Raw genomic sequence first — 27,634 nt, 5'->3', positions numbered from 1 at the left:
AGTAGTAGTATTAGCAGTAGAAGTAGTAGTAGTAGTAGTAGTAGCCTAATTAAGTCCTCAAATTCAAGTTTGAGCATGTGCTTCAATAATCTTTTGACGTGTGAATTACGTGACTTTTATTTTGAAATCGAGACATTTTCCTGAATCTGATTGGTGCATTTGGGATGTGACGTGTACACGGGAAATGGCCACGCAAGCGACTGGAATCATAACATTGCATTTGAAGTCTCTTTACACACCCTTATATCGTTGAATATCGTGCTGATTGGTTGAATTTTTTCTTCCACGACTATTTCTTCCTATCTCGGACAAGCGGAACTTACGGAAAATCCCAGCATATTTGCGTGTAGTATTATGAAAACATGTTGCTGGCCACTGTGCGAGCTAACCAGCAGCACCTAGCTAGCAAATGGCTGTTCGACAGTGATGCGAGATACTGTGCAAAGTAAGTACACCAGTATTTCCTCAATACCTTGCCTCTATACATGCTAATGCAACGCTTTACAATGGTGATAAATTCGCTATCTAAAGCTTGCACTTCTCCAACGAATATGAACGGCTAAAACTTGTGAGCTAAGCAGCAACACATAGCCAAGGACGAAGCTGATGTTGGTTTCCGATCCGATTCCAGTTTTTGGGCGCCTGTTAATGACTGACTGATGGGGATTTCTGTGTTTTTACAGATGACAAGAGGACGATCGAAACAGTAGTCAAGCTGGTTATAAACTGTTCCTGTGGTAACAGCATGTGACACAAGCTCCCCGCTCACCAAAATAACTGGTTTCAGGATGCCTCGTTTAGAAGAGTTTGCCAATGTTGCCCTTAGGGTGCCAAGCATATTGGTGCTGGACCTGCTGTATAAATGTGACATTGATGGCTTGACAGAGCACCTCAAGGCCAAAAATGAAGACATGCTCTTCAAATACAAGTATGTCATCTGGAACATGTACTACCTTGGTAAGTATGCATGTGATTAAATAACCAGAATGCATTTACCAGTTTACCATGTTCCCCATTTTACTGAAGATCTTACCCTTAAGTACAGATATGCACAAGTCACTGTGTATGGTACTGTGTATGGGTACTGTGTTAGTTTTATATGTGTTTATGTATGGGTACTGTATTATTAGTGTTATTGTCATTAGGTTGTATAATTTTATAGTCTTTTGGCAGCTTAGAAAGTCCAATAAACATGGTTAAAATCATGACAGACTAACAAAAATCCAAAATCGATTTGATTTGGTTTACCAGTGATCAAATTGTACACAGTTTGAATGGGATTCTTCCTTGTGTGCACCTCTAGTGTATTTTTTTCCTACTTTCCCATCTGTGTCCATGATCTAGGCTACCTTTTGAAACTAACAACAAACACAAGCGACATAATGAACGCTCCCATTTGCCTTCCAGGTCATCTGATTAATGTGGTGGTGTTGGTTCTGCCACTGAGACACATTGTGACGCTCTACCTCCATATCCTCGCAGCCCTTCTCCTATACGTGGGGCATCAGATTTCCAAGTGAGATGCCCTACTACTACCACTACACTTCCTAGATATACCATACCCGGATCAGTTGTCTGTGTTGACAACGCTTGGCTACGTTCACAGTATCTGTCCTGCTGTGTATCCAGTATCCTGTAGCCTGCCAAGATGCTGAACCTTGATTTTAGGGATAGAGTGTCTTGTGTTGAGGCTATTGTTGTTTACTGCTCTCTTGCTTGCAGATTTTGTTTTGCAACCAGATAACAACCAGGGATGGCAATTTGGTTGAGAGCCTGCTTAGTAGTTAAATGCCTGCTGGCTTAATTCCCAGTACTGACGGTACATAATACAGTTAAAGTGCCCCTGAACAAGTGCAAGTAACCCTCATGTATATGTATGCCAGCCAGCTCCAAGGGCTAGTATTGCAAACAAGCTAACATTAGCTAAATGCAGTGTAATACAACACAGCGGTCAGTTGCTTGCAGTGTGTCCTTTTGATGGTATCTGTCTTGTACCACACATATACATACATTTATATAACCAGTGTGTTTTTCTTTTCTATTTGTTTTACAGGGATTATGTGCGCGAGGAGGTGCAGTTTGGTTATGAAGGAGCAGTGTATCTTGATTCTCTGGCCTTCAACCGATTCGTCTCTGCACTAACTAGTAGGTCCCAGTACTTAACTCAGATACATAGCATTTAGGCTCTGTTAAGTCAGCCGGCAGTCATTAGGTCATGCACGCTATATAGGTAACGTTACGTTGTATGTTAACAGCCTCCGAACCAGACTGATGTGTAATGGCACACATAAGCAAAATAGCACCTCAGGTTTGAATTATGTATATATGTCAAGAAATTTCAGCCAGTATTCAAAATCTGAAACTTAAGGAAATCATCTCTCCTATAGGGCGCCAGAAGGGCCAGAACCGCCACTGAGTCTATTCATTAATAATAACAATAATAAACTCTCAATTTGTGCAGCACTTTTCTAAAGAGCTACAATGTGCTTTACACAGGGCTTCACAATTAATCATATACTGAAATTTTAGCTTCTAGAATAGGGTGTAAAATATTGGCACTTTGGCAATACTGAAATATTTCATTTCACTTAGCATGCCCACTGTATCTGTAACAGTCAATGTGTTGATATTAGTTGCAAAAAATTCGGTAACATAATTTGGTCATTTGTCATCAAGACCAGTGGTTCTCAACATGGGGTCCGAGGACCACCCGGGGTCCTTGAGGGGGTTTCAGAGGGCCCCCAGCAAATTGATGAATTTACCATTAGACTTCTCCATTATTTAATTTATAAGAAGTTAACACAATTAGAGAATGTAGAAGAATGACTATTTTGATCATAGTTTCACTGTTATCTCTCTACCTATAATACAGATACAGTAAAAAATAGGACAAAATCATATCTAATAATAAAAAATATTCTCAGATTTGGGTCCGAGAGACAAAATCTCATCAAATGGGGGGTCCATGGCCCTAATGTGGACTAAATTAGGGGTCCATGATATGAAAGAGGTTGAGAATCACTGATCAAGACTAATAATTGTTATTAATGATGATAATATATCGCAACAGCTGTGTTAATCTGATGTGTGTTTGTGTTGTTTTTTTGTTTTTTTTGCACAGGTCAGATTATTCTCAGCACGCTGTGTGCCTTTCTCATGAAGACCAGGAAGGTGTGGCTGTTTTCTGCTCACATGCTGCCGCTGCTGGCCCGCCTCTGCGCTGCGCCCCACGCCACGCTGCTGACCGTCAACACCTTCTCCTTGGGTCTGACTGGAGCGGGGATAGCCATGTTCCTCCTCTCGAATCTCTTTGTGCCATATCGCCTTGCAAGGGCTGCCTATTCAGAGCTGCTTCAGTTGGAGGTACTCTTATTGTGAAATCCTTTTAAACAAAGTTATGTAAAATTTCCAACTGTTAAAGTTTCGTTTTGCTCAGGACTGTGCTGTCATACTTCATCCATCCATCCATTCACTTATTAGAAATCTTCCTCTTACCTCTTAATTCCTTGCTTGTGTGATTGTTTTTTCTCCATAGGCATAATAGTTGAATATCTGTCAAATATTAAAAAATATCAGTACTTCATTTAAGTGCAAGTATCGTTCATTTTGCAAAGTCAAGTCAAACTATTTGTGTAGCACATTTCATACAAAAAGCAACACGGTATGCTTCACAGAGCCAAAGTAAAAAAAAAATGCAATACATATATAATAACATAAAAGAAAAAGAAACAAATGTACATGTAATCATACATATAAACATACACACATATAGATACAGGTATTAGCGACGGGCGGAGTGTACAAAGGGCTTTTCAAATGTCTGGCAAGTACATAAAATGCACTCAACTTGGATAAGAGCATCAGTAAAATGGCGAAAATGTAAATGTAGATTGCTGTTTTCCTGCCTTGTTTACGTTCCTCACTACATCAGTGATTTCCTCCCTCAGGTGATTGAGCTGTACAGACTCCTGGCTGTGGGCATCTCTCTGTGGAACCAGTTTGCCGTCCCGGTGCTCTTCACTGTCTTCTGGTTTGTTCTGTTCGTCGTCCAGCTGTGCTCAGACACCATGACCGTCAGCGCCTCAGCGGGCCATCAGGGAATCCTGTTCTTTCTGCTCACAAGGTGTGTGAGAGAGAGAGAGAGGGGAAGAGAGAGTGAAGAGAGAGAGAGAGAGAGGAAGAGAGAGTGAAGAGAGAGAGAGAAAGTGAAAGTAGGGTTGGGCGATATAGTTGAAATCAATATCACATGTTTTTTTCTATATCGATATATATCACGATATGGCTCGCATATGCAAAATCACGTTAAATAATTAAATTATAATTAAATGTTCATCCCATTGAACTGAAAAGTAATGTTAGATGTGATGTCAAACAAAACTGAAATTTTCGAATCATATTCCTACCACACATCATTTTGTCAAGCGTTTTTTAAATAAAATTAGCTTGTTATCGTCAATTTAGACAGCAGAATTGACCAAAATCACCATATCGTCACAATACGATTCCACTGAAAGACGATAAATGATAATATTGAATTATCGCCCAGCCCTGTGTGAAAGTGTGTGAGCACTATGATCACAAGGTTATCAAGCAGGCCTTGGATATTTTCCGGTCACATCTGTATTGTTTGTGCCCCTGTGTTTATTGCTGTTTTTATGTGGGCATATTCCTGTGTATGTGTGTGTACCTGAAATTAGGGCTGAACGATATTGAAAAAATCTAATTGTAATTATTTGACAGAAGTTTTTCTTGTCATACATTTTGTAGAACTTTAAAATTGTTTAAAGGAAATTGATTTTGTTAAAAAAAAAAAGCTAAACTAAAAATATCAGTGTGCAGGATTTACTGAGTTTGAGTATGATGAAAGGTTTTCACCAATATTGCACTTGATTCATGGACCAAAGATTACCTGGAGCACTAAAACACCTTGTTCAGAAAATCCATTTTGGACACAACTCTCTCTTAAGCAATTAATTGCAGCCTCCACGATTTGGAAATTGCAGAAGTTGATATTGCGATTTCAAATTTCTTTCGATTAATTGTTCAGCTCTACCTGAAATTCTAAATGTTGTACTGGGTTGTTTTTCCATGCTTCACTTACTTAACTTCCCTCTGCAGTGTCTCTGAATGTTGTGCCACGCCCTACTCCCTCCTGGGACTGACGTTTGTGGTGTCCTACCTGGCTCTCGGACTGCTCAACCTATGCAAGTTCTACCTGGGAGGCTACGCGGCTGTTCAGAATGAGAACGTCATGCACAGGTGAGAGAGTCCGCCACCGCAGCCAAACTGTCCTCATTTTTCTACCGTCACGTCACAAAATGTTACGTTTATTATCATGTTATGTCAGACAAATCTTTGTTTGCTATTTATGTGTTTCTTTAGCCCTCTCTGGATGGCATTATATTACCCGGGGAGGTTTTTTTCCCTTAGGACCACAGGAATTTTATCCCCTCCAGAACAAAGATTTTCTCTAGCTATCCTGCTAAAAAATACCATCTGAAATTACCTACTGTATTTTGAGTTAACTCTGACGTTTTAATCCCGTCCGGATCGACATCTGGTGTTTCAGGGCCGTAAAATCCAGCGGCAGGGTGGAGCAATAACCCTCTTAAGGTTAGATTGGATTAAACTTTATTGAGCAGCAAAAGTGAGACAAGACAAATGGAATATAAGCGCGCAAATACAATCAAAAATAAGCAATAAGAGGAAGAGATGGTGCATGTAAGCACAGTTTGCTGCCTAGAAAAATAGAGAGAATGGTGGAAAAGAATGCAGGAGCTGCTGCATCTGGCGTTACAAGGGATATGGAGACAGTTGAAGAGAGTTATGATGTTTTGTGGGTGGCGTTATGTGTAAAATTATTTCACCATTGGGATGACTGATTAAAATTACCGATGTGCATGAGCAAAAATCGAATTACTGACCTCCCCTGGTAATCCTAATGCTGTCCAGAGAGGGTCTTTTGTTGTACGTATGTGTTTTCTTCTGCTCTATATTCTCTGTATTCTTATTCTCATCATTCTCCGCCTTCAGAGGTGTGACTGAGGGTGTCACTTTGCTCTTGCTTGCACTTCAGACGGGTCTACTGGATATGCAAGCACTTCAGCGCACCTTCCTCCTCAGCATCATCCTCTTCATCGTGGTGACTTCCACTTTGCAGTCTATGATCGAAATAACGGACCCGGTCATTCTAGCCCTGGGTGCGTCCCGCAACAGGTAACGGCATGAAGAGTTAATTTCCAACTCGAAACTTCTCAAACCGAGATGTCTCAGTGCAACGTTTACATTTGATTCTACATCAGAAATAAAGTGGCATGTGCAAAACTGAACAAGTTTTGGAAAGGCTTCTCATAATTTTGCGTTGTTCTCATCTTGTATGCTTGTATGGCATTTGTTTTGTGCTTCTAGGAGTCTATGGAAACACTTCCGCGGCCTCAGTATGTGTCTGCTCTTGCTGGTGTTCCCAGGATTTATGGCTTATAAAATCTCCCAGTTCTTCCACATGGACTTCTGGCTCCTTATACTGGTGTCCAGCTGCATGCTCACTTCTCTTCAGGTGGGGGAGTTACTGTATATGGCTAAGGAAAGTGAGCTGGCTTACTAGTTGCAGTATTGCCTCTACACTGCTTTACATGTGGACCTGTGTAGCTCAATGGATAGAGCATTACACTGATGCTACCAGGGTTAGGGGTTCAATTCCCACTGGTGACACCTACAGCTAAAATATATACAGTCACGGTAAAGTGTACCTTAAAGTAAAACAAACCATTTTTACTTTGTTTAGAAGAATGTTCCCATTATAGGATATGGCTGGTGTTTTTTAATGCATTTCTTCCCGTCAACAAATCCTATGAAAATAACAAAATCAGCAATGAATTTGTTTTGCTACCAAGTCTCGTCCATGTAGCCGATACCTAATGCAGCCATGTCCCAGCAGCCATAGAACTCCATTGTATTAAAAAAACTATGAAAAACCCATCACAGAGCCATGCTGCTGCTCTGGCAGCATATTTCATTATCGTGATGCACCAGGCCAGCCGACTTTTTCCTCAAACAACTTAATAAGCCGACCGTAAACATGTTTGCGATCTCAGGAAAGTAGTTCCGTAGCACCGAAAATAGTCCCCGGTGTAGTGGAGAATTTGTTCCCAGTTGAATTTGATTTGGTAATAACTACAACAGCCTGACTTTTCGTGGTAACAGTTAGCGATTTTTTAAATTGAAACTATGTGTTTGTGAGCTGTATTTAAAGGATTTTAGCTTACAATTGGAGCCAATGACTTCCAGGTTGAAGGCTAAAAAGGGTACGTGGGAAGTTGGAAAGTAACGGGAGTAGAGCAAACACACTGTTGATTTTGTTATTTTCATAGGATTTGTTGACGATAAGAAATGTATTTAAAAACACCAGCTGTATCCTTTAAAGTTGCTGAGTCACAGGATTCCCTCTGTGTTGTTGAATATTTGTAATATTCTAATGAGTTAAGACGTGTGTCCTGTTTGTTGCAGGTTACAGGCACTATGCTGATCTACTCCCTCTTCATGGTGGAGCTGTTCCGCAGCGACCCGATCGACAGCCTGGACGAGGTGATCTACTGGGTGAACGCCGTCAGCCGGGTGCTGGAGTTCGTGGTGGCGCTCTGTGTGGTGGCGTACGGCACCTGGGAGTCTCTGTTTGGGGAGTGGAGCTGGATGGGCGCCTCCGTCATCATCATCCACTCCTACTTCAACGTTTGGCTCAGAGCGCAGTCCGGCTGGAGGAGCTTCCTGCTCAGACAGGAGGCGGCCAAGAAGATCAACTCCCTCCCCAGAGCCACGGCGCAGCAACTGCAGCAACACAACGACGTCTGTTCCATCTGCTTCCAGGTTAGTCACATTATCATCGTAGCATAATAGATATACAGCCTTTTTTTATTAGGGATGGGACGATATAGTTATCTCAAGATATGATTCCATACGCGATATAGGGTGCGTGATTCGATACAACCGTGATACGATGTAATAAATAAAAATTATGTGCAGAATTATGTTTATTTCTGAGACACAAATCTTTCTAGCGATGGCATTGGCTTACTAGAATGTAAACAACAATGTAAAGATGCCATTAGAAAGTGACAATAATATAATTTCAATGGAGAGCTTCTGAAACTGTGATGGTCAAGAGTCTCATTTGTGATTACTACAGCAGAATAAAATGGAGCTAATATCACGATTCATTTTTCTGCCCCAAGATACGTATTGTCACATTTTTGTATTGCGATATATTGAATTTCCATAATCGTCCCATCCCTATTTTTTAATTTTCTTAGCATTACAAAGTTATTGATTCTGTCTATTTTACAGTCTTGACAGCAGAGATAGACAACTATTGTTGTTTTGTTTTTGTTTTGTTTTATTCTCTATGTACTGCACTTTTGTCTTTGTTGTGTGTTGTTTTGTTTTATTCTGTATGCTGCTCAGTTCATCTCTGTTGTTTGTTGTGTTTTGTTTTTATTCTGTATGTACGTCTCATTTTTTGCTGCTGCTTTTTTGTTTTTGTTTTTTGTCTCTGTGAAGCACTTTGTAACTCCCGTTTTAAAAGGTGCCTTATAAATAAAACTTTACTTACTTCCTATGTAAAAGTTGACATGGCTAACATTGTGACAGGCTAACAGAAACAAAAAAGATGTTTAGATTTGCTTCACCAGTGATCTAAGAAACATGGTTTGGATGAGAAGCATGTTTTTCCTGTTTTTACCCGCTTAGCCCCGCCTCTCCGTGTGCAGGTCAAAATTCTCTGACTTTGAACCATTTGGTTTTCCCAACTAATAACATAAACAGTAACCAGTTGTAGACAAGGTGCAAGTCTTGCTGTTCACTTCACATGAGAAATTTGAGTGTTTCATGTTGTTTTTTTGAGTCAAACATCTCTCTCTCTCTCCACAGGAAATGAGCTCTGCTGTGATCACATACTGCGGACATTTCTTCCACGGTAACTGCCTCCGCAAGTGGCTGTACGTACAGGAGACCTGTCCCATGTGCCACCAGGCGGTCCGACCCACAACACCGGGTCCGAGTCAGGGTTCAGGCGACGCTCAGGCCGCGCCGCCACAGAGAGACACGGGGCCGGATCTGGCTGCACAAGAGAGAGAGAGAGATCAGACCGCCGGCAACAACGCTGCCCAGGAGGCCCCAAGCGATCCGGTTACTCCCAGTCCCGCCGAGCGGCAGCAGAGGACCGAGAGCTCTGGGGACGGAGCCTGCGGTGGAGCTGATGACGACTCGCCAGGCGACGCTCGCAGGAAGGCTGTCCAAGGCCTTCGTTTCAGCTCCAGTGGAGACTTTGTTGGCTTTGTGAGCCCAGTGTCAAGCTGCTCTTCAGGGAGCATTTCTAGTCCCCAGTCACCGCTGGGTGAAACTCTTCCTAACAACATGCACAGCCCAGGTGAGGAGAGCGGCGAGACGCAGTCTGGACACGCCGGGGTGAGTTTTAAAACGCCGGACGCATCGCTGCCGCCTTCGACTCCTGCTGCTGTGAACGAGGACGATGCGGAGAGCAGATCCGATTCTGAGGGAGCTGGACTTCGCGCAGCACTTGAAGGCATCGCAGCTTCCTCTCGTACAGTACGACGAAAAAGCGATGGTAACCGTGAGAAGAGCCAGGAGGAAAACGGCGACAGCGCGATAACTAAAGTGGACTTTGTCGATGGCAGTGAATTAGATGACTTGACTGAGTTGTGTGAAAATGGATCTGATGCAATACTGCCTGAGGAAACTCGAAAGACCCAAATCATGAAGAATTGGGCATCAAATGCTGCTGGTCAGACAGCAGCCAGGGATGGGACACGTAAATCATGGAACAGTCTTGATTCACCAGAAGGAAATGATGCTGACAAACATCTAGAAGCTTTCTCATCTGGTATGAGCCTCGTTAGCCAAATGTCTATCAAACCAAGCAATGAAAACACAGAACTACTAGACAGTGTAAGGAGTCCTCGAAGTCGCTATCGACAAGGGCACAGCACACATTCAGACTTGGACCTGGACCGGTTCGGAGAGGCCATATCTGTCCCGCGGACGCCCTCGCCGCCCACAGATGCCACCTTCTCTTGCACAAGCACAGAGAAACAGTGACCGCCCTGCGTCAGTGCCTTGAAGGGTGTGAGGGGGTGATTCTCCAAAAAGTGGACTGAAACACATTTGCCTTCTCTCCGTGAACCAATAGGGAAAAATTGTATCCTTTAACTGACAGTAAAATGAATGTGCTTCTATTCAGTAAATAGATGGATAAATGCGTATGGATTTGAATTTAGAGACAAAAATGTACTGGGTGAAAATGATATCTGAATTGTACAACTGTACAGATATTGTAAAAAATTAAAAAATTAAATATATGTAAAGCAGTTATCATGCTTCAATATTTACCAAATTATAGCAGGTTACAAGTAAACATGTTTACTTAGAGAAACTGAAATGGTCTTTGATTTATGATTTATTTTAATTTCCATTGTCCTGACTGTTTCTATGTATAGTAAAGCAGAACTCAGCTCCCATGCCATGTCATTTTTGTGGGGCAATATGGAAAAAAAAAATCAGCAATTGTCTGTTCATAAATTAGCGTTTTGTACTGTGTTGCCTGTGTCTCTCAGTAATTCAGTTTTTTGTTTTTTTTTGTTTTTTTAACAGTAGTCTACTATGAATTAAATCATGACACTGTGGATAATATGCTGACATGGCGAGTCTAATTTATGCATTCTAACCAGAACATTACTTTTATTATTTTAGCCTTTATAAACGTAGGCCTAAATAACTGAAAACCTGTCATGTCTTCACGGCATGTTTTTTTACGCAATCTTGTAACCAATCTGCCATCACATCCTGCCTGTCACTCACAGCCAGAAGGACCGCCTTAAAATACGCGTAGACAGCAGCTAGTAAGCTACACAGTATCGACAGAAACCGAAGGAAGAGGACCTTTGTTGCCTGTCTTCCTTCAACTGAAACACGCACTTATTCAGCCACAAAAGGGATACGAGTGACCCGATATACGACGTACCAACTACCGAGAAAGTACAGGCTATCAAATCGTCGGGTAACGATAGTCTTGCGGCGAATATAAGCTGGATAAGATAGCTAGCATTGTTAGCAACTCCGCGCATACGTAGTTTAGCTTGCTAGCCAGCTAGCGAACATTTGCGCTAGCTTGAGAAGAAAGGCCGTCGAGCTGACTTAACGTCAGTTGTCAATAAATAGCTAAGCATCCTGGCATATCACGGTTGCCCCCCAGTACTTGGATCTAAAAACACTCAAATCGAAGAGAACATCGAGAGAGGATGGCGCTGAAAAGGATCAACAAGGTAAGTTAGCTTAGCTCGCCGCGCTAGCCTCCCATATGTAACCTTACGTCCCTGTGAAACGTTAGCTAGCTAACAGCTGTGGTGTAACATGTTCGTGGAAGTCTGTTAGCCCGCAGTAATCCTGACGTGTGTAAACATTTGGTGTGTCTCGGATTGAGTGAGCGAGTGAGTTTCAATGTTGGCACTGACTGGCACACGGATGGAGGGCAAGCTTTTGCTGGCAAACGCTATCCAGCTAGTGATTTGTTACTTACTAAGGCTTACTGTGTTCACCGAGGACACTGACGTTACTGAAGTGGGTTGACGACAGTAGAGGCCACACAAATTGCCCAACATTTCATACCTTTACTCAAACAGACGACACCGGAATGCTGTCGGGCGATGGCAACAAGACTTCACTTGAGCGTCACGTAACGTTAGATGGTATCTGGTTCATAATGTCCATGTCCTCAGTAACTAATCAGTTAAAATATCGTATGTTTCATGACCTCGATACTTAGTGTTACCAGAACCCATGACTCATATCACTCACTGAAACTGTCTGAGCGGTCTATCCTGTATTCATGATACATTTCCTTGGTATGTACTCTTATTTGTTGAGTCTGTGCACATCCCAGGAAATATGCTGGTACTTAAGCAGAGTAGAACAATGCCTCCTGCGCTTATAACATGGCTTGAAGTCGTTTAACGTGTTGCTAACTTGAACCTTCTGGGAAAAATCCATAAACTAAACGTGAACTAGTATGTGACACCCAGGCCCAGGGTTGGGCGTTGCCCCCACCTCACTCTAAAATAGCTGGAGACCTAAAAATAACAGCAGAGGCAGTAGTAGCCGCTCAGGTCTCATCTTGCCGTCAACCATGGAGCCGATAACGAGGTGGCCTCCTGCCCCCGAGCTGACGCAGAACTGAACATGGAGCGGGGAGATAAACCTGGCAGGAGGGTTTTGTGAAATAAACAAAGCTTGCAATCTCTAATGTAGCATCTCTCGTTTTCCTGGGCGTCTCACTTTGCCTCTCTGTACTACCAGGCTGCATATCAGGGTCTAAATCTGTGCCAGGATGTTAAGTGGCACTCGGTCTTGTGCATTGATTTCAGATTGAGTCTCATTATTGTTTTGTCTCTGTGCAGATTGATGCAGTCTAATCGGTTATTGTTCCAAACCTCTTTTCATTACAGGAGCTTAACGACCTGGCTCGTGACCCTCCGGCACAGTGCTCAGCAGGCCCGGTGGGCGACGACTGTAGGTGTCTCAGTCCTGTTCAGAGTTCAATAATAACTGAATACATGCAAGGAGTGGGGTTGCCTTCCAAAATATGACTTGCACCATTTTGAGGAAGAAAGTTACGCCTGCTCTTACAAAATGATTGATGACACAAAATTTAAAAAAAATACAAAATGAAAAGAAATGGCAAAACAAAACTTTCAGACTTGATCCTCTAGATCTTTAATGATTGATGACACAAAATTAAAACACTGTTACATTTGGAAGGATAGTGGATAACAAAATGAAAAGAAATGGCAAAACAAAACTTACTGACTTGATCCTCTATATCTTTAGAAATGTTGTATAATTAAGTGCAATTTCAGCAGAACAACACAGAAACTACCACCACTTGAAGAGAAAATGTGAAATTAGCTAAACATTGTTGTCATTATTAAGTCTAAATATCCAAATAAAAATAGTTAAGTGATGCAACCTGCACAAAAACAGACGCAGGGACCAACAGAACGATTGACAAGGAAATAAAACATTGTTTTTCCCGACCACCATGGCTACAAATTAAAGAGACGGCTGCTGAGAAAAACATTGTGGTGTGAAAGGAAATGGTGTCACCTAGATGTTGCAAAGACACGTTCCTGTCAGTCAGCACATCTGTGGCTTTCTTGTCGGTTCAGTTAAAGTTACCTGATTGCTAACTCTCGCGTTCTCTGTTCTCTGCAGTGTTTCAATGGCAAGCCACAATCATGGGACCGGTAAGTAGATAATCTGCCGTTTTTTAATTGTTGCTCTTACGTTTTTAAAGCTGCATCAAGTTGAATTTTGCATTAAGTTTGTGTTGCTGGATGCTTCAGATTTATTCAGGTTGAAATTTGATGAGACGGTGATTAGTTATGGGTAATTATTATTTTCTAAAGTGTGTTCATGTCTTTCTTCCTTTCAGAGCGACAGTCCATATCAGGGAGGCGTCTTCTTCTTGACAATTCACTTTCCAACAGACTACCCTTTCAAACCACCCAAGGTGAGCCAGGATGGTCGGTCACACACAACATGTGGTTTACCCTTTGTTCTGCTTCATACTTCTGGGAAATGGCCGAATTAAAGTTTCTTTCTTTTTTTCTTTCTGTCTTCCTTTTTCTTTCTTTCTGTCTTTCTTTCTTTATCTTTCCTTTATTCTTTCTGTTTCTTTTTCTCTTTCTGTCTTCCTTTTTCTTTCTTTCTATAATCTTTCATTCTTTCTTTCTTTTTTCTTTCTGTCTTTCTTTTTCTCTTTCTGTCTTCCTTTTTCTTTCTTTCTATATCTTTCTTTCTTTCTTTTTCTCTTTCTGTCTTTTTCTTTCTTTCTGTCTTTCTTTCTGTATCTTTTGTTCTTTCTCTTTTTTCTCTTTCTGTCTTTTTGCATTCTGTATCTTTCGTTCTTTCTTTTTTCTCTTTCTGCCTTCCTTTTTCTTTCTTTCTCTTTCCTTCTTTTCATATGTCTAGCCATTCATGTGTTTATCTAGCCTTCTTTCATCTAACAAGCCAGCTACAGTATCTATACATACACACTTTGAACAAGACTCTTATGTGTATGGGAATGAATGCCTTGTGTTTTTAAAGCACTTGTATAATGGGGACTATTCATGTTCGTGACATAAAGAAATGCCCAGTAATTCCAGCATAGGGTGCTGCACCCAGTAAAATTCTTACAGACTCCCATTCTACACTATGATATATAAATGGGTTTTTTTTTAGTATAAGTATAGCAGATTAGTATCTAGAAGATTATTTGCTATGTTGTTCCCCTTGATGTAATGCTTGTTCTTCCAGGAGTGGCTATTGAGCCAGCCTTGGCTTTTACCTCCCTATGTCAGCAATCACAAAGCCTGACCTGATGTATGATTGAACATTATTTCCTTTGTCCTCACTGCATGTTGTTGTGTTTTTCTTTTCAGGTTGCATTTACAACAAGAATTTACCACCCAAATATAAACAGTAACGGCAGCATCTGTCTGGATATCCTCAGATCGCAGTGGTCTCCTGCACTTACTATTTCTAAAGGTATGGATAGTCGCAGCACAACACCTTACTGCATATTTTTTCTTGTATGTGACATAAATAATGACAGTCGTTGACTATTGACATCAAATAGTCAACGATTGGACGTCGCCAGGGTCTGAAATTAACACCTGTCAAACACCGCCAAGTTTTGAATTCACACAGCACCTAATGCTATACACAAAATGGCAGTGAAAATGGTCAGAGTGATGCATTTCTCTGTAAGATGTATAATTATTTTGGTCAGTAAAAATTATTCTTGCCAGGAATTTTTTTTTTTGGTTTTTGGTGAGCCAAAAAGTTAATTTTAGATACTTTATCTCGGTAAATATAATTTTAAGTCTCATAACATGAACTATGCTGTTAGATGTCAACCAATATCATTTCACGAGGAATTTATCTAGATGATTACATTTACCGATACAGTGTCTATCCCTTTAGTTGTGAAAACTATGGTGAACGTCTGTGCAGACAACTGGCTTGGACGAAACTGGAAATGTCAAACGTCCAATCTCGGTTTCTACGTATCCCAGAAACGGGCTTAGAGTTTACATGTACAGATAAGGCTAAAAACACAGAAGACAATAAAGGCACTTCCTGGTAACTCATTTGAAAGACAAATAAACAGGATCAAACCGTTTCCTGTTTTCTTGCAGTTCTCCTGTCCATCTGCTCACTCCTATGTGACCCAAACCCAGACGACCCGCTAGTGCCAGAGATCGCACGAATCTATAAAACAGATACTCAGAAGTAAGTATATGTTTTATTTTCATTTTTAACCATCATTTAAAAATTGTGAAAAAGATTACCTGCCCTATAGTCCGTGTAGATTATGTGCAATCAGTACTAGCTTCATCGGGCTGAAAAATCATATGAAGTACACCCTGAACCTGGTGTGTAACCCAGTTTCACTCTGTCAGGTATAATAAACTAGCTCGGGAGTGGACCGAGAAGTATGCCATGCTTTAGGGTAAGGCCAAGAGTTGGCTAGTGGTATGGATTTGGTCGATGTGTTTGTGATGCTCTTGGTCACCTTGACATAACCAGAGGCGCTTGTTGCTGCCTCCCCAATGTCCTTCTGCAGTCTTAAGTGTAAGTTTTGGGCTTTGGATCTGGTTTACCAAAATGTGTGGCTGCCGTGTGGGACTGATAACAAGTTTTTTTTGTTTTTTTTTAAGGTGATTATACTAATCTCTGGATACGTTTACATGTACAGCGTAACCCGGATATCGGCCATACGCCAGTTAAGATCTTGGTTGAGTTAAACTGTTAAACTGCACATTTGATACCCTGCAATTGAGTCTACCTGTCACCAAGAATAAACCAGTTAACACAATATTAACGGTATAATAACGGTATAAAACGTTCAGACGCCAGCTACTCTTTTTTTTTTTTTTTTATTCAGCAATAGTAGGTTACTTCTAATACAGGTGAAAGAAATGAAGATCGCAGTAGTAGTAATAAGTACTAGGGCTGCAGCTAACAATTATATTCATTATCGTTTTGAATGTTTTTAATTTTTTTTTTGATTAAACATTTAGTCTATAAAACAAGGTACCCGATCCCAAAGTGATTCTTAAAATTGCTTACTCAGTCTGACCAGCTGCAAAAAAAAACAAAGTTAATTTTGTAATTATATAAAATGGAGAAAAGAAAGAAAAAAATTAGCATCTGTGAAGCTGTAACCAGCAAATGTTTGGTATTTTTACTTAAACAACTAAAATGATGATTTGATTATCAAAATGTATTTTCTGTCATTCGACTAATCGATTAATCGACTAAGTACTGCTTGCTGTAAGAAGTTTCAATACTGCGGTAAGCCAGGCATCTTAACTGTGTTTCTCATAATCGGCGTACATAATGCAATTGTAATGTGTATTATTTATTTATTTATGGTTTATTTGATAGGGACAGATACAATATACATAGACAAACTGAGAACAACTATCCGATGCAAGTATCATAGTGTTTATAGCAGATGCTAATTTGCAACACCCGTCCCTAGAAGGGCTTTTGTGAAAATAAGAGATTAAAACAGTGAGGTAAAAAGAAGGTAAACTGAGTACAAGAAGATACCATAAAAAACACATTTAGTAGTAACATAACTACAGAAATGTAAATGTAAATGTGCCGACCCAAAGCCGTCAGTTGAGTCAGCAGGTTAGGATCAGAATCCTCTGTGCATGTGAATGTAGCCGCTGTTTGTTAAAACTAAACGGCCGTTGGTTGCTCTCTGTCGGCAGCATGAAGGTGTTTGTTTTTGTTGGGAAGTGGGTCCTACCGAACTTCACTTTGTCTTCCTACAGTCAGCATGGTGATAAGGAATCTGATGTGTTACAGGAATACACTCCACTTTTTGTCAAATTAGCTCTTTGCTCTACTTTAGCATTGTGCAGCAAAGTTGGGAGCAGTTTCCCATCTGTGTGTCCAGTATTTTGTGCGAACACAGTTGTGATGATGCTAAGCAAGCTTGCACCGTTCACTACTAAACACAGTGTGCATGTGCTGTAGCAAATCACATCAATCCTGGACACACAGAGGGGAATGTGCTACTGTTTTTAAGTTGATCCAGAAGCTTATTTGCCAAGAAGTTGGTGTGCTTCATCAGTAGGGTGAACTTTGTGTTCAGTCTTCCTTGTGTGATTTTTTTCCCTTTGTCTTCCTCTCTTACAGATACAGCAGAATAGCAAAAGAATGGACACAAAAATACGCAATGTGATGGCATCCTTTGGAAAGCTGGTGGAAAAAGTTGTCGCTGGATCCAACTTAAAATTTTCGGGTTTCTTTTCTTTTTTCTTTTTTTTTTTTTTCTTTTTTTTTTTGGTTAATCAGAGCATTTTACCCCCTCTCCCTCCTTTTTCACCCGTGCGCTCATAAGAAGATAGTGTTTTTCTAGTTCGGACATGTGCCAGTTTTCAGTGAAGTTTTTCGGCTGAAGTTTTGTACGGAGTTTAATCACCATGGTTCTGAACTCTCTGTTTGAGCATGCACCAGTAAGAAGGCCGGGCTCGCCTGCGCTGACACTTTGTTATTCAACCCCAGAATTGATGACGTTACTCGTTATTCTGCACACACATTGTAGACGCTGATCCAACTGCTCTCCTGACCTAACTCTAGCCTGCACGTCTTCCCATCCCGATCCAGCCAGGTAACCGGCTGGATCCTGCGGGACTGACGATATGTTTACTCTGGGCCGGGTTTCTCAGAGCATTCGTAGATCATTTTTATCTTTAATTTCTGCCCTAAATTATCAAAAAAAAAAAATCCCTACTAGCAAAATCCTCATCTGTCTAAATTGGGACAGCGGTTATGTGAGCAAGTTGTAGAACGGAAAGGGAGAACTTGTTAAATCTACGAAAGCTGTGGGAAACCGCGTCTTTGCTCCTGTGTTCGCCCCCTGGACTGGTGTGATGTCGGTATGCTCTTCTAATCATTAGTATTAGAAACCTATTACCTGAGGAAAAAAAAAGTGTATTTTATTCCACAATCAAGTGTGTGTACAAAGAAGCACAGCAGTATATATCAATGTTAAGGATACAAAAGTATAAGAACTTCAATGTTGTATTTTATGCATGTTAATAAAGGTAGGCTATTATATCTGATATGTTTCTGCAAATTGAGTGGATTGTAAGGCTAGGCAGTTGGAAAATTTGGTCCCCCTCAAAGGCTTTCTATCATTTTCTTTTCATTATTTAGAAGTTAGTAGAAGAGCTATTAGTTTTATGCCCACTCAAACACTGTCTTCTTGTAGCCCTGAAATATTGATGCAAAGCCGACGGTTGATAATCAACTCGTGGCTCTGTCTCCTTTTAGTTTTCCCTTCAATAAAGTTACTTAAATCATTAAAACAAACTAGACTGGTGCTTTTAGTTCTTTTCTGATTTGATGGTGAATTTTTTTTTTGAGTGATGTTGAATATGAAAGATTAGGAGTTGATGGCCAAGGCCTCTATGCATAATGTATCTTTGAAATCACCAGGCAGTCTTGTGTAAAAAGAATTTACCTATTCTCATATATGCTGATTTCATTCTTGTATAAACATGCTTTTAATTAATGCTTGGCATAAGTTGCCTTTTTGTGAGCTGTCATTTTGTTTTGTAAAGCACTTAATAACATTATTGAAAATTGCTGTACATGTAGAAAAGCATAATTTCACAGTTGAGGCCTGTATGTATATTTGACTTAATTTGGAAAAATTGAGCCACCTTCCATTAAATCCTAATTGAATTGAAAGTACAGTGCAAAAATAAATTAATTTTACCCAAAATTTGAAGCATACAACAGTTGCCTCATAATGACTGCCATTGATTTATCGGTGATAATACATTTAGCTGATGACTGTATGATCCGACCATACAGCCCAGCCTGTGTACCAAATGAAATCACATGGAAAACGTGTGTATATATATATATATATATATATATATATATATATATATATATATATAAAGGGTAAAATGCCAGAAAAGTAGTAGACAGCTTCTTTTCTGAGAAGCTCATGATATTCCATACATTTTGGTGTTTAAGTTGTAGAGTAGATGGTGTAGATGTTTGTGCTTTCTGCAACACGCTGTGTTTTTATAGAAGAAATCAATTTACAAACACTCAATAGACTACACCTCATAGCCTACGAGTTCAGTTCAAAACAATAGGCCCCTACATCAATAAGTGAAAAAATGAAATGCAGTCTTCATCAGCAGAACATTTTAAAACGAATTATTGCAATTGGGTGCAATTAGTGGAGGTGGAACTGAGACATTTGGGCTCCTGGATATGACATTTTCCAATAAAAATGAAAAGACAGGGCTACTATTGAGGACAATTTATAATTATTACATTCAGAATAAATATTTTTCCTTGCTAAGATAATAAGGCCTACATGTGATGTTTTGCACAATAGAAAGGCCTTAAAGAATTGGACTTAAAGGGTACAGAGAACAGCATAAACTGAACATGCAAATAAAAATAAAACAACAAAAATAATAATATAAGTAAATAAAATACAAGATCATTAGTGTAAATTAAGAATTAAGTAGGTTACATTAATAAATAGGATAAGGAAACAAAGCATAAATACAACAGGACATGTTAACGTGTTTTTTTTAATTTATTTTTTTTAATCAATCAGTGAATTTACATGTTTAATTTTAATTAAAGGTGTTTAAAAAATCTTAAAAATGTACAAGTTGGTCGGGTATGACGCAATTCTTTTTAACTTTCGTACCAATGGTCCCCATGCTTGTCCCACGTGCAAGAACTTTGATCAGCTGACTGCCACCCAGACGGTCACATGACAAGGAAGAGCCGTGCAGTAAATACGAAACTAAAACCCAAACAGTAGAGTATTTTTTAACGAATATTCTGGTGGTTTTACATGCCTGCAACAGCGCACTAGCTATGGCTCTGTCAGGAAACATTTTTGTGTATTTTTTGTGCGCGTGTTGCAGCGTCGTTTCATCAGGATTTTCAGTTTCCTCAGAGCAGAAACACGAACTCAGTCTGAACGGCAAATGGAGACTGACAAACTCCAACGGATCTCTTTCATTCCCTGCAGAGGTGCCAGGCTGTGTGCATTCAGCTCTGCAGCAGCAGGGATACATCCGGGTAGGACGAGAGAGGATAAGACTAACTGTCAGGGTTGCACGTGTCTTCCCATCGACTACACTGTATAATGTGTTTATTCTGTATTGTAACATGCATTTATGGTGCAATTTGCTGTCGTTTTTATGCTCTGTGAGGTGTTTTTGTTTTTGAGCTCAAGTCAAATCTCTCCCTTGGGAAACTGAGTAAACCTTCACCTGACAATATACTACACTGGTTGTCAGTGGTGGAAAGTAATTAAGTACATTTACTCAAGTACTGTACTTAAGTACAATTTTGAGGTACTTGTAGAGTATTTCCATTTTATGCTACTTTGTTTTTATACTCCACTACATTTTAGAGGGAAATATTGTACTTTTTACTCCATTACATTTATTTCACAGCTATAGTTACTAGTTACTTTTCAGATCAATATTTTATATTTAAAACATTTGATCATCTTTATAAAATAACTATAAAATAGCATTGTTATAGATTAGACTACCCAAAAGTATAGCTAAATTGTTAAGATTAGCTTCACGTTGACAACTTTAAAATGCTGCTTACATGTACATGTATGTCAATAAATCAGTATTAATATTCCAATAATTTATGAAAAATATAACTCTCTAAATGGGGACAGTTTGCATAATGAGTATGTTTACTTTGATACTCTAAGTACATTTTGCTGCCAATACTTATGTACTTTTACTTAGTAAGTAAGACTTACTAAGTAAGATTTTGTGAATGGAGTATCTTTACTACTTTTACTTAAGTAAAAGATCTCAGTACTTCTTCCACCACTGCTGGTTGTCCATGGGAACCTGAATCGATTCTAATGCAAAATTTTGATTGGGTTCCACATACATGCATAAATGTTCCCCTACAAAAAAGACACATGTGAATTCAAAGCACTATGTGATGTGCCTTTTGTACACATGCTGGTTTTCATCTGTGAACGTGTGAAATTTCCCATTTCCCATGTGAAAATGTACATTTATACCTGTGACTTGTCTCTTTGCATGTGACATTAAGTTTTCACATGTGAAGCAATATTGTCATATATGATGGCAGGTGAAAAAGGGTTCACTTGTGGAAAAACAGTAAAAAAAATCAATTGATGTCAGAATACACAGTGGAACAATTGTTCACATATTAAAACCAACATATGTCCAAAAAGCTCATGCGTTTTGAGTTCACATTAGGGCTGAATCGAAATTTTATCGAAATCGCAATATTGCAATACTGCAATTTTCAAATCACAGGAGGTGCAATATTTGTTAAAGTGAAATGTGTGTCAAAATACCATTTTAAATTAAATATTGTCGTGCTGCAGAGATGTCCTGGCCTACACATCATATTCTACAGACTTAAGAAAACATCTTTGTTTGGTACAGATCCCCGCAAAAATCACACCATAATCATTTTAATACGTTTTTCAATGAAAATGAGAATAATTATGTAAAAATGATCATTCCCTCTAATATCGCAAATCATATCGCAATTGCAATATCAGTCAAAATAATCGCAATTAGATATTTTTTCAAAATCGTTAAGCCCTAGTTCACATGTGATGTTTTTGTAAGGGATTCTTATACTTCTCATTGTTTATTGTGGGTATCGATGGAGAATTTTGGTCTAAATGCAGTTTCTAGCCTTCCAGCAATAAAACTCTGGGGAAAACACTGAATACTTGTAATTTTTTGAGGGATTTTTATAGCCTAAAAATGGTATTGATATTGAATTTCAGCGCAAAATATCAGCTATCAGGAGCAGGTATTGGTATCAAAAACCCATATCAGTGATTTTTTAAACCACTTACCCACCTGAATTAGCCTGTATGAGTACAGAGAAATAAAATGAAAAAGAAAAACAAATTCTTTTCTCTCCTACAGAACCCGTACTTCAGGTTCAATGATGTGTCTTACCAGTGGATTGCTCTTGACAACTGGACATACACAACCTCATTTTCAGTGTCTTCTCAGCTGAGGTCAGTATTACGATTTTTAGTTTGTTTTTTTTCTCTCAAAGACTCTACCATGTTCTCTTCTTTGCATCGGCTTTATACTTAGACTTATCTGTGGTTTTACTGCGTTAACAGGTCCAGACGGAAAGTGCTTCTTGTCTTTGACGGCGTCGACACTGTAGCATCAATTCAGCTGAATGGAATCACTGTGGGGAAGACGGATAACATGTTTCGCCAATTTGTATGTTAAGTGGAAAATGGGCAGTACATAACACACAATGCACATTCACAACAACATTAGAGTAAGGCTGGGCGATTATTCAATATTATTGTTTATCGTCTTTCAGTGGAATCATATCATGATGATATGAAGATATTTTAATATCGTGACACACATTTCTGCTGTCTAAATTGATGATGACAAGCAAATTTTACTTAAAAACTCTGATAAAATGAGGTATGGTAGGAATATTATTTGAAAATTTCGGTTTGACACCACACCTGATATTACCATTCAGTTCAATGAGATGAACATTAATTTGATTATTTAACATGATTTTGGATACATGAACCATATTGCGATATATATTGATATTGAGAAAAATCCTTATGATTATCATGATATTGATTTCAACCATATCGCCCAGCCCTAGGATATCGTGACGCACAATTCTGCTGTCTAAACTGATGATAACAAGCTAATATTATTTAAAAACTCTGACAAAATTAGATATGAAACGTTTTAAGGAATATTATTTGAACATTTTGTTTGACATCGCACCTAACTTTACCAATCGGTTCAATGGGAGGAACATTAATTTCATTATTTAGCGTGATTTTGCCTACGAGAGCCATATCGCGATATATATTGATATATTGTGATATTGATCGCCCAGCCCTGCATTAGAGTGCCATTTGTGCAAGTTTCTTTAAAATGGCTGCTCTTCCTGGTGTGCAGGACTTCCCCGTCACAGACTTGCTGAAGGAAGGGGAGAATGTGCTGAGAGTTAGCTTCCTGTCTCCTGTGCTTTACGCCTCTGACCGGAGGAAAGCCCACTCTGCCTACAGAGTCCCCCCCGAATGCCCCCCAGAGGTTCAGAAGGGCGAGTGTCATGTCAACTTCATCAGGAAAGTGAGTGGTTTGTTTTTTAGAGGGTTGCCTCTGGACACCTGAACTGTCTGAGTCAGAATCAGATCAGTTTTATTCACCAGGGTTCAGTTTTTCCAAAACCTTTCTGATAGGATTTCAGCAATTGGATTGCATTAAATCTGAAAATTGGGTTTTTCAAAACTGATAACTGAGATTCGGATAATTCAGATTGGGATTTGAATCCAATCCGGGCGGACAAAAGAGACGCTCTTGTGAACCTTTATTTTTAAAAGGGTCCTAAGAGTTAATGAATGAAAACAGACTTTGCAGAAATGGGTTAGTTATTTCAGTTAAGTTATATAGTTAAATATTGAACAATTTTTGCTATTCAATGAGGCTTTGAATTTTGTCTTTTCAGTTCTTATGCATTGTATACTTCTGCAGATAAATGAACAAAAGCAACACACAATCTGTACAAACTGTCTATTACACTTTTTCATCTAGTTTGCTCTTGTGGCATCTGGATCAGATTAATCCTATCTGATAATGTTTTTGGAACTGGCTCAAAATCAGCAAGATCAGTCAAATCCTAGATTGCAAACAAGCAGATTTGAAAAATTGTATAATTCTAATCCAGATTAAAAAACTGGATATAATAAATATGTAACGTATCCTGATGTTAAAGACATATTGACAGTTACACAGTGCATGCTGAAACACACAGACAATAGAGCAAAGAAGACGGTTAAAGACACATGATAGACAGCAGACCATACACTTCACTCTATATATAAATATTAATTAATAACTCTGTTTTGGTGTAGGAACAAAGCTCGTTCAGCTGGGACTGGGGGCCTTCTTTCCCCACCATGGGGCTGTGGAAGGGAGTTCGGCTGGAGGCGTTTGATGTGCTGCAGCTCTTCCAGGTTTCCTCTGTTCCTCTCTACAGTACGTCTCACTTAGTTATTACAATCACTCTTATTATATTTCTCTCTCTACCGGAGCTGGGTCAAATAGTATTTTCAAAAACTTTCCATAGTTTAAAAATAGAAAAAGTAAAGGAATGCTGCTTTGGCTTGAAGTGTGTACTCTGAAACTTATCAAGAAGTCTTTATTTATTTGGCTGTTGCTCGGCGCACCCTGATAAAGGCAATTACACAAGATGCAATAGCCAAACAAATAGGGTTGCCTTTAAAAATCACCTTGGGTTCTTACTTGTCATTGTTTGCTGAAGCCTGCTGAGGTGCCAGAGGGGCGGGGCTTCCTCAGGATGACTGGCAGAAAGTTGTGACTACTGTAGGAAAGTATTCGAAAGTCAATTTGGCATCTGTGATGAACAGCTCAGCTGATGGCTGACACTGTCTGAACTGTCCTGACATGTTAAACCCCACCCATCTGGCACCCATCACAGCTTAAAACCAACATGGGAAATATTTGAAAATACTATATGACACAGGTCTGCTCTTTAATAAACACCTCTTTCCTTAACCTTAGTATTTGGTTGCTTATAATGTTGACAATTTAAGAATTTAAGTTTTCTCCCTGTTTTTTCTCATTATTTTCTGTTGTTGTTATTATGGGCTGTTAGGGTTATGTGTTAGAGTCACATCGAATGTCACCCCCCTTATTGCAAAGTTAATATACCCATCTATAACAAACCTCAGCAATATATTAAAACTTCTTTTAGAGCTGCATTATATGAGTAAATTATTTTGGACTAAAATGTCAACTGGAACCTTCAAATTCCCAGGTCACATGTGACTCCAGGATGACATAAATGTAGCGTAACATGGAAGCTCCACTTCCATTTCTAAGTTTGATTGTTTAGGAGAGAAGAGAAGGCCCTGTTTTTAACAGCATTTAAATAGAAAAACCACACAAACAATTGATAGTGAATCTAGTTACGCATATACTATTGACTGTAGTGGAACTTGCAAATCTCTACAGAAATAAAACTATACAGGCAGCACATTATTTTCGATATCATTATTGATATCTTTTATTCTTATATCTTTTCCTGGGCCTTTTCCTGGTTCTGTTCCTGGTCCTGGGCCTTTTCCTGGGCCTGTTCCTGGTCCTGGGCCTGTTCATGGGAATGGATCTGAGCCTGGACTTGGACCTTTTCCTTGGCCTTTTCCTGGGTCTGTTCATGGGCATGGACCTGGGCCTGGGCCTTTTCCTGGGCCTTTTCCTGGGCCTGTTCATGGGCATGGACCTGGTCCTGGACCTGGTCCTGGGCCTTTTCCTGGACCTGTTCCTGGGCCTTTCCCTGCCCCCCCCCCCAACAATTGCTTTGCCAAACCTGATATATGGGGCCGATATTGGTCTTTTAGTAAACATTTTAGTATTGACCACTCACCCTGCCTTAAGGAGCTGCTAACCCACCTAAAAAAAGATTAGTATGGCTTTCAATGGAGAGTTTCAGTGCCCCATGATGGTCTAAATCTATATCATGTGTGTGTCCAGACTCCTCCCTCTCTCAGTGGAGCGTCCAGGTCGAACTGCTCGTCGATGCCGTTCAGGAAACAAACGGGCGAGTCACGCTCTCCGTGCCGGAGCTGCTGTCCGAACAGACGCTGCAGGCCCGCTTTCTCCCAGGAAAGACCAAGAACACCTTCACCCTGCACATCAACACGGTACTGATGAAGAGAGTGAAAATGAGAGGTTTTCCATTTTGAAGTTGGAAAGGAATGTCCACCAGCACAAAATGATTTTTCTTAATGAATTATGTATTTCTGCATCAGATCTGTGCAACCAGTAGCCTTAATAAGACATTATTAAATCTAAAAATAAGGGACTCTCCCTGGTAAATAAGTGGGTTATGAAAGCGTTGATCTCTTTAATATCTCTGAATTTTGTTGTCTAGTTAAAAATCAGTTTTCAGTGCTGCTTTGAGTAAATATTTTGAGTATTTTTTTTATTTTTATTTCCCCAGAGCAGCCAGGTGAAGTTGTGGTGGCCCAGTGGACACGGTGACCAGCCCTGCTACCAGCTCAGTGTCAGAGGCTTTCTGGATGGACCTTTGACCCTGAGTGCAGACTCCAAGGTAGGAGCTCGCTTGCCAACTACACTTTCATTCCATTCATATTCCCTCTAGGCATTTAGCTGACACACTGATCCAGGGTGATGAACAGCAAGTGCAGCAGTAGAGTGAGCTTAAATTCCTAAATCGCGCCACACCTCCCCACCTCTTCAGTATCAAAACATGAGATGGGAAGAGGTTACATGCGATGATACTTCGGTGACTTTTCTGAAATTTCTCTTTCATCCCAAGCTGCTAAATTTCACATCAAAAAGGATATCGGAATATACTTAAAACTAGCAGGCAGTCATTACAAAATATTGGTATATACAGTATCTCAGAAATATTTCACATTAAAGCTGCACTAGGCAAGAATTTTAACAGAGAATGCAACTGAGAACTGAGAGCGTCTCCTCCCCTCTAATAGAGACCCTGTATATTCGCCCTATTTGCCCAAATGAAATTCTGTAGCATTGAAGTTTAAATTCCAACGTATGAAGTTGCCTAGTTCAGCTTTAAGTGCTTCACTCTCAGTGCAGTTGAAGTGTTTATGAACATCTGTTCTGCAGGTGTATTTTCGCACGGTGGAACTCGTCCAGGAGCCGATCGTTGGGTCTCCAGGTCTGAGCTTCTATTTCCGCATCAACGGCAAACCAGTTTTCCTCAAAGGCTCCAACTGGATCCCAGCCCACTCCTTCCAGGACCAAGTCGCTCCTGCTGTGTGAGAAAAACATATGAGTTTTTTCCCGCGTCAGTCAACTAACTAATACAGTATTTCCAGAAACAGTTTTTCCTCTTTGTATAGCATTTTTCAGCATCACAGCATCCAACTGGATCATGAACCCTGCTCTTGTTTCACCTCTTTGAGTCCCTTCTGAGTCACACTTGTTTCAGTTATGAATTAGGGATGCATCGATATGTTTTTTTTTTTTAGGGTGATAACGATATCCAATGTTTTCCCACCTATATTGGCCGATACCAGTATACATTTTTGTAAGGATCTTGGTACAAATGCAGGTGCAAAACAGGTTAGGATTTTCAGACATGCCTATCTCAGGTTCAGGTTCACGTTACTTTATTTGTACCCGTAGGTAGATTTGGTTTGCAGTAGAGAGTCATCCATCTTGACACACATTTAGAAACAAGACAAACAGTAGACAAACATAATAAAAGTACTAAAAGTTCCAATCACTAAAACTCATCACTAAACCACAAAAACTAAATAAATAAACATTGCTTCTATATCATCTGTGCAATGTTGCTACGACTTGTTCATCTTAAGATAATTAAGTGGTTTTTAAGCAAAAGACCATGTTAGTTTTATTATGTTGCTAATTTGACAGTTGTATTCAGTGACTCTCTCGTCACTCCGAGAAAAAAGGTC

General features: G+C 39.7%; 3 protein-coding genes across 4 annotated transcripts; all 3 read left to right on the top strand.

Annotated features, from left to right (window-relative positions):
* The first annotated feature begins 212 nt into the window (after nucleotides 1–212).
* On the top strand, nucleotides 213–10,707 carry LOC139644237 (RING finger protein 145). Its single transcript, XM_071519659.1, has 11 exons — nucleotides 213–445; nucleotides 684–957; nucleotides 1,408–1,516; nucleotides 2,054–2,145; nucleotides 3,122–3,363; nucleotides 3,948–4,123; nucleotides 5,119–5,259; nucleotides 6,034–6,216; nucleotides 6,409–6,556; nucleotides 7,507–7,863; nucleotides 8,923–10,707. The coding sequence occupies exons 2-11, from the start codon at nucleotides 789–791 to the stop codon at nucleotides 10,108–10,110; spliced, it is 2,805 nt and encodes a 934-aa protein (XP_071375760.1). The 5' UTR covers nucleotides 213–445; nucleotides 684–788; the 3' UTR covers nucleotides 10,111–10,707.
* A 193-nt stretch (nucleotides 10,708–10,900) lies between these two features.
* LOC139644247 (ubiquitin-conjugating enzyme E2 D2-like) lies at nucleotides 10,901–18,646 on the top strand. Of its 2 annotated transcripts, none has more exons than XM_071519670.1 (7): nucleotides 10,901–11,333; nucleotides 12,513–12,576; nucleotides 13,279–13,310; nucleotides 13,499–13,576; nucleotides 14,490–14,595; nucleotides 15,249–15,342; nucleotides 17,266–18,646. In XM_071519670.1, exons 1-7 carry the CDS (start codon nucleotides 11,310–11,312, stop codon nucleotides 17,309–17,311), a joined length of 444 nt encoding a protein of 147 aa, XP_071375771.1. In that variant the 5' UTR covers nucleotides 10,901–11,309; the 3' UTR covers nucleotides 17,312–18,646. The 2 variants fall into 2 exon arrangements, with proteins under 2 accessions (XP_071375771.1, XP_071375778.1); XM_071519677.1 differs by lacking the exon at nucleotides 17,266–18,646 and adding an exon at nucleotides 15,513–15,576.
* Nucleotides 18,647–19,964: 1,318 nt separating this feature from the next.
* Nucleotides 19,965–26,971, top strand: LOC139644040 (beta-mannosidase-like; the record flags this gene model as incomplete). The annotated part of the gene is made up of 8 exons (XM_071519405.1): nucleotides 19,965–20,196; nucleotides 22,068–22,162; nucleotides 22,274–22,379; nucleotides 23,097–23,270; nucleotides 24,053–24,176; nucleotides 25,695–25,864; nucleotides 26,164–26,274; nucleotides 26,820–26,971. Coding segments are annotated over exons 1-8 (1,139 nt in total), but the record flags the coding sequence as incomplete, so codon positions are not given.
* Between the last annotated feature and the right edge of the window lie 663 nt (nucleotides 26,972–27,634).

Source organism: Centroberyx affinis, unplaced genomic scaffold, assembly GCF_046629955.1.
Source record: "Centroberyx affinis isolate AG114_WGS23_722 - 3 ecotype Tasmania unplaced genomic scaffold, CSIRO-AGI_Caff_v1 ptg000058l_1, whole genome shotgun sequence".
Lineage (NCBI taxonomy): Eukaryota > Metazoa > Chordata > Actinopteri > Beryciformes > Berycidae > Centroberyx > Centroberyx affinis.
This window is presented reverse-complemented; position numbering and strand designations above follow the sequence as displayed.

Bases quoted from the DNA above. Each gene is read 5' to 3' on its own strand.
- LOC139644237 (XM_071519659.1), top strand. From the start codon at position 789: ATGCCTCGTTTAGAAGAGTTTGCCAATGTTGCCCTTAGGGTGCCAAGC. The intron at 958-1,407 runs GTAAGTATGCAT...TTTGCCTTCCAG, and splicing joins CTGGAACATGTACTACCTTG to GTCATCTGATTAATGTGGTG. The intron at 6,557-7,506 runs GTGGGGGAGTTA...TGTTTGTTGCAG, and splicing joins GCATGCTCACTTCTCTTCAG to GTTACAGGCACTATGCTGAT.
- LOC139644247 (XM_071519677.1), top strand. From the start codon at position 11,310: ATGGCGCTGAAAAGGATCAACAAG. The intron at 11,334-12,512 runs GTAAGTTAGCTT...TTTTCATTACAG, and splicing joins CGCTGAAAAGGATCAACAAG to GAGCTTAACGACCTGGCTCG. The intron at 13,577-14,489 runs GTGAGCCAGGAT...TTTTCTTTTCAG, and splicing joins ACCCTTTCAAACCACCCAAG to GTTGCATTTACAACAAGAAT.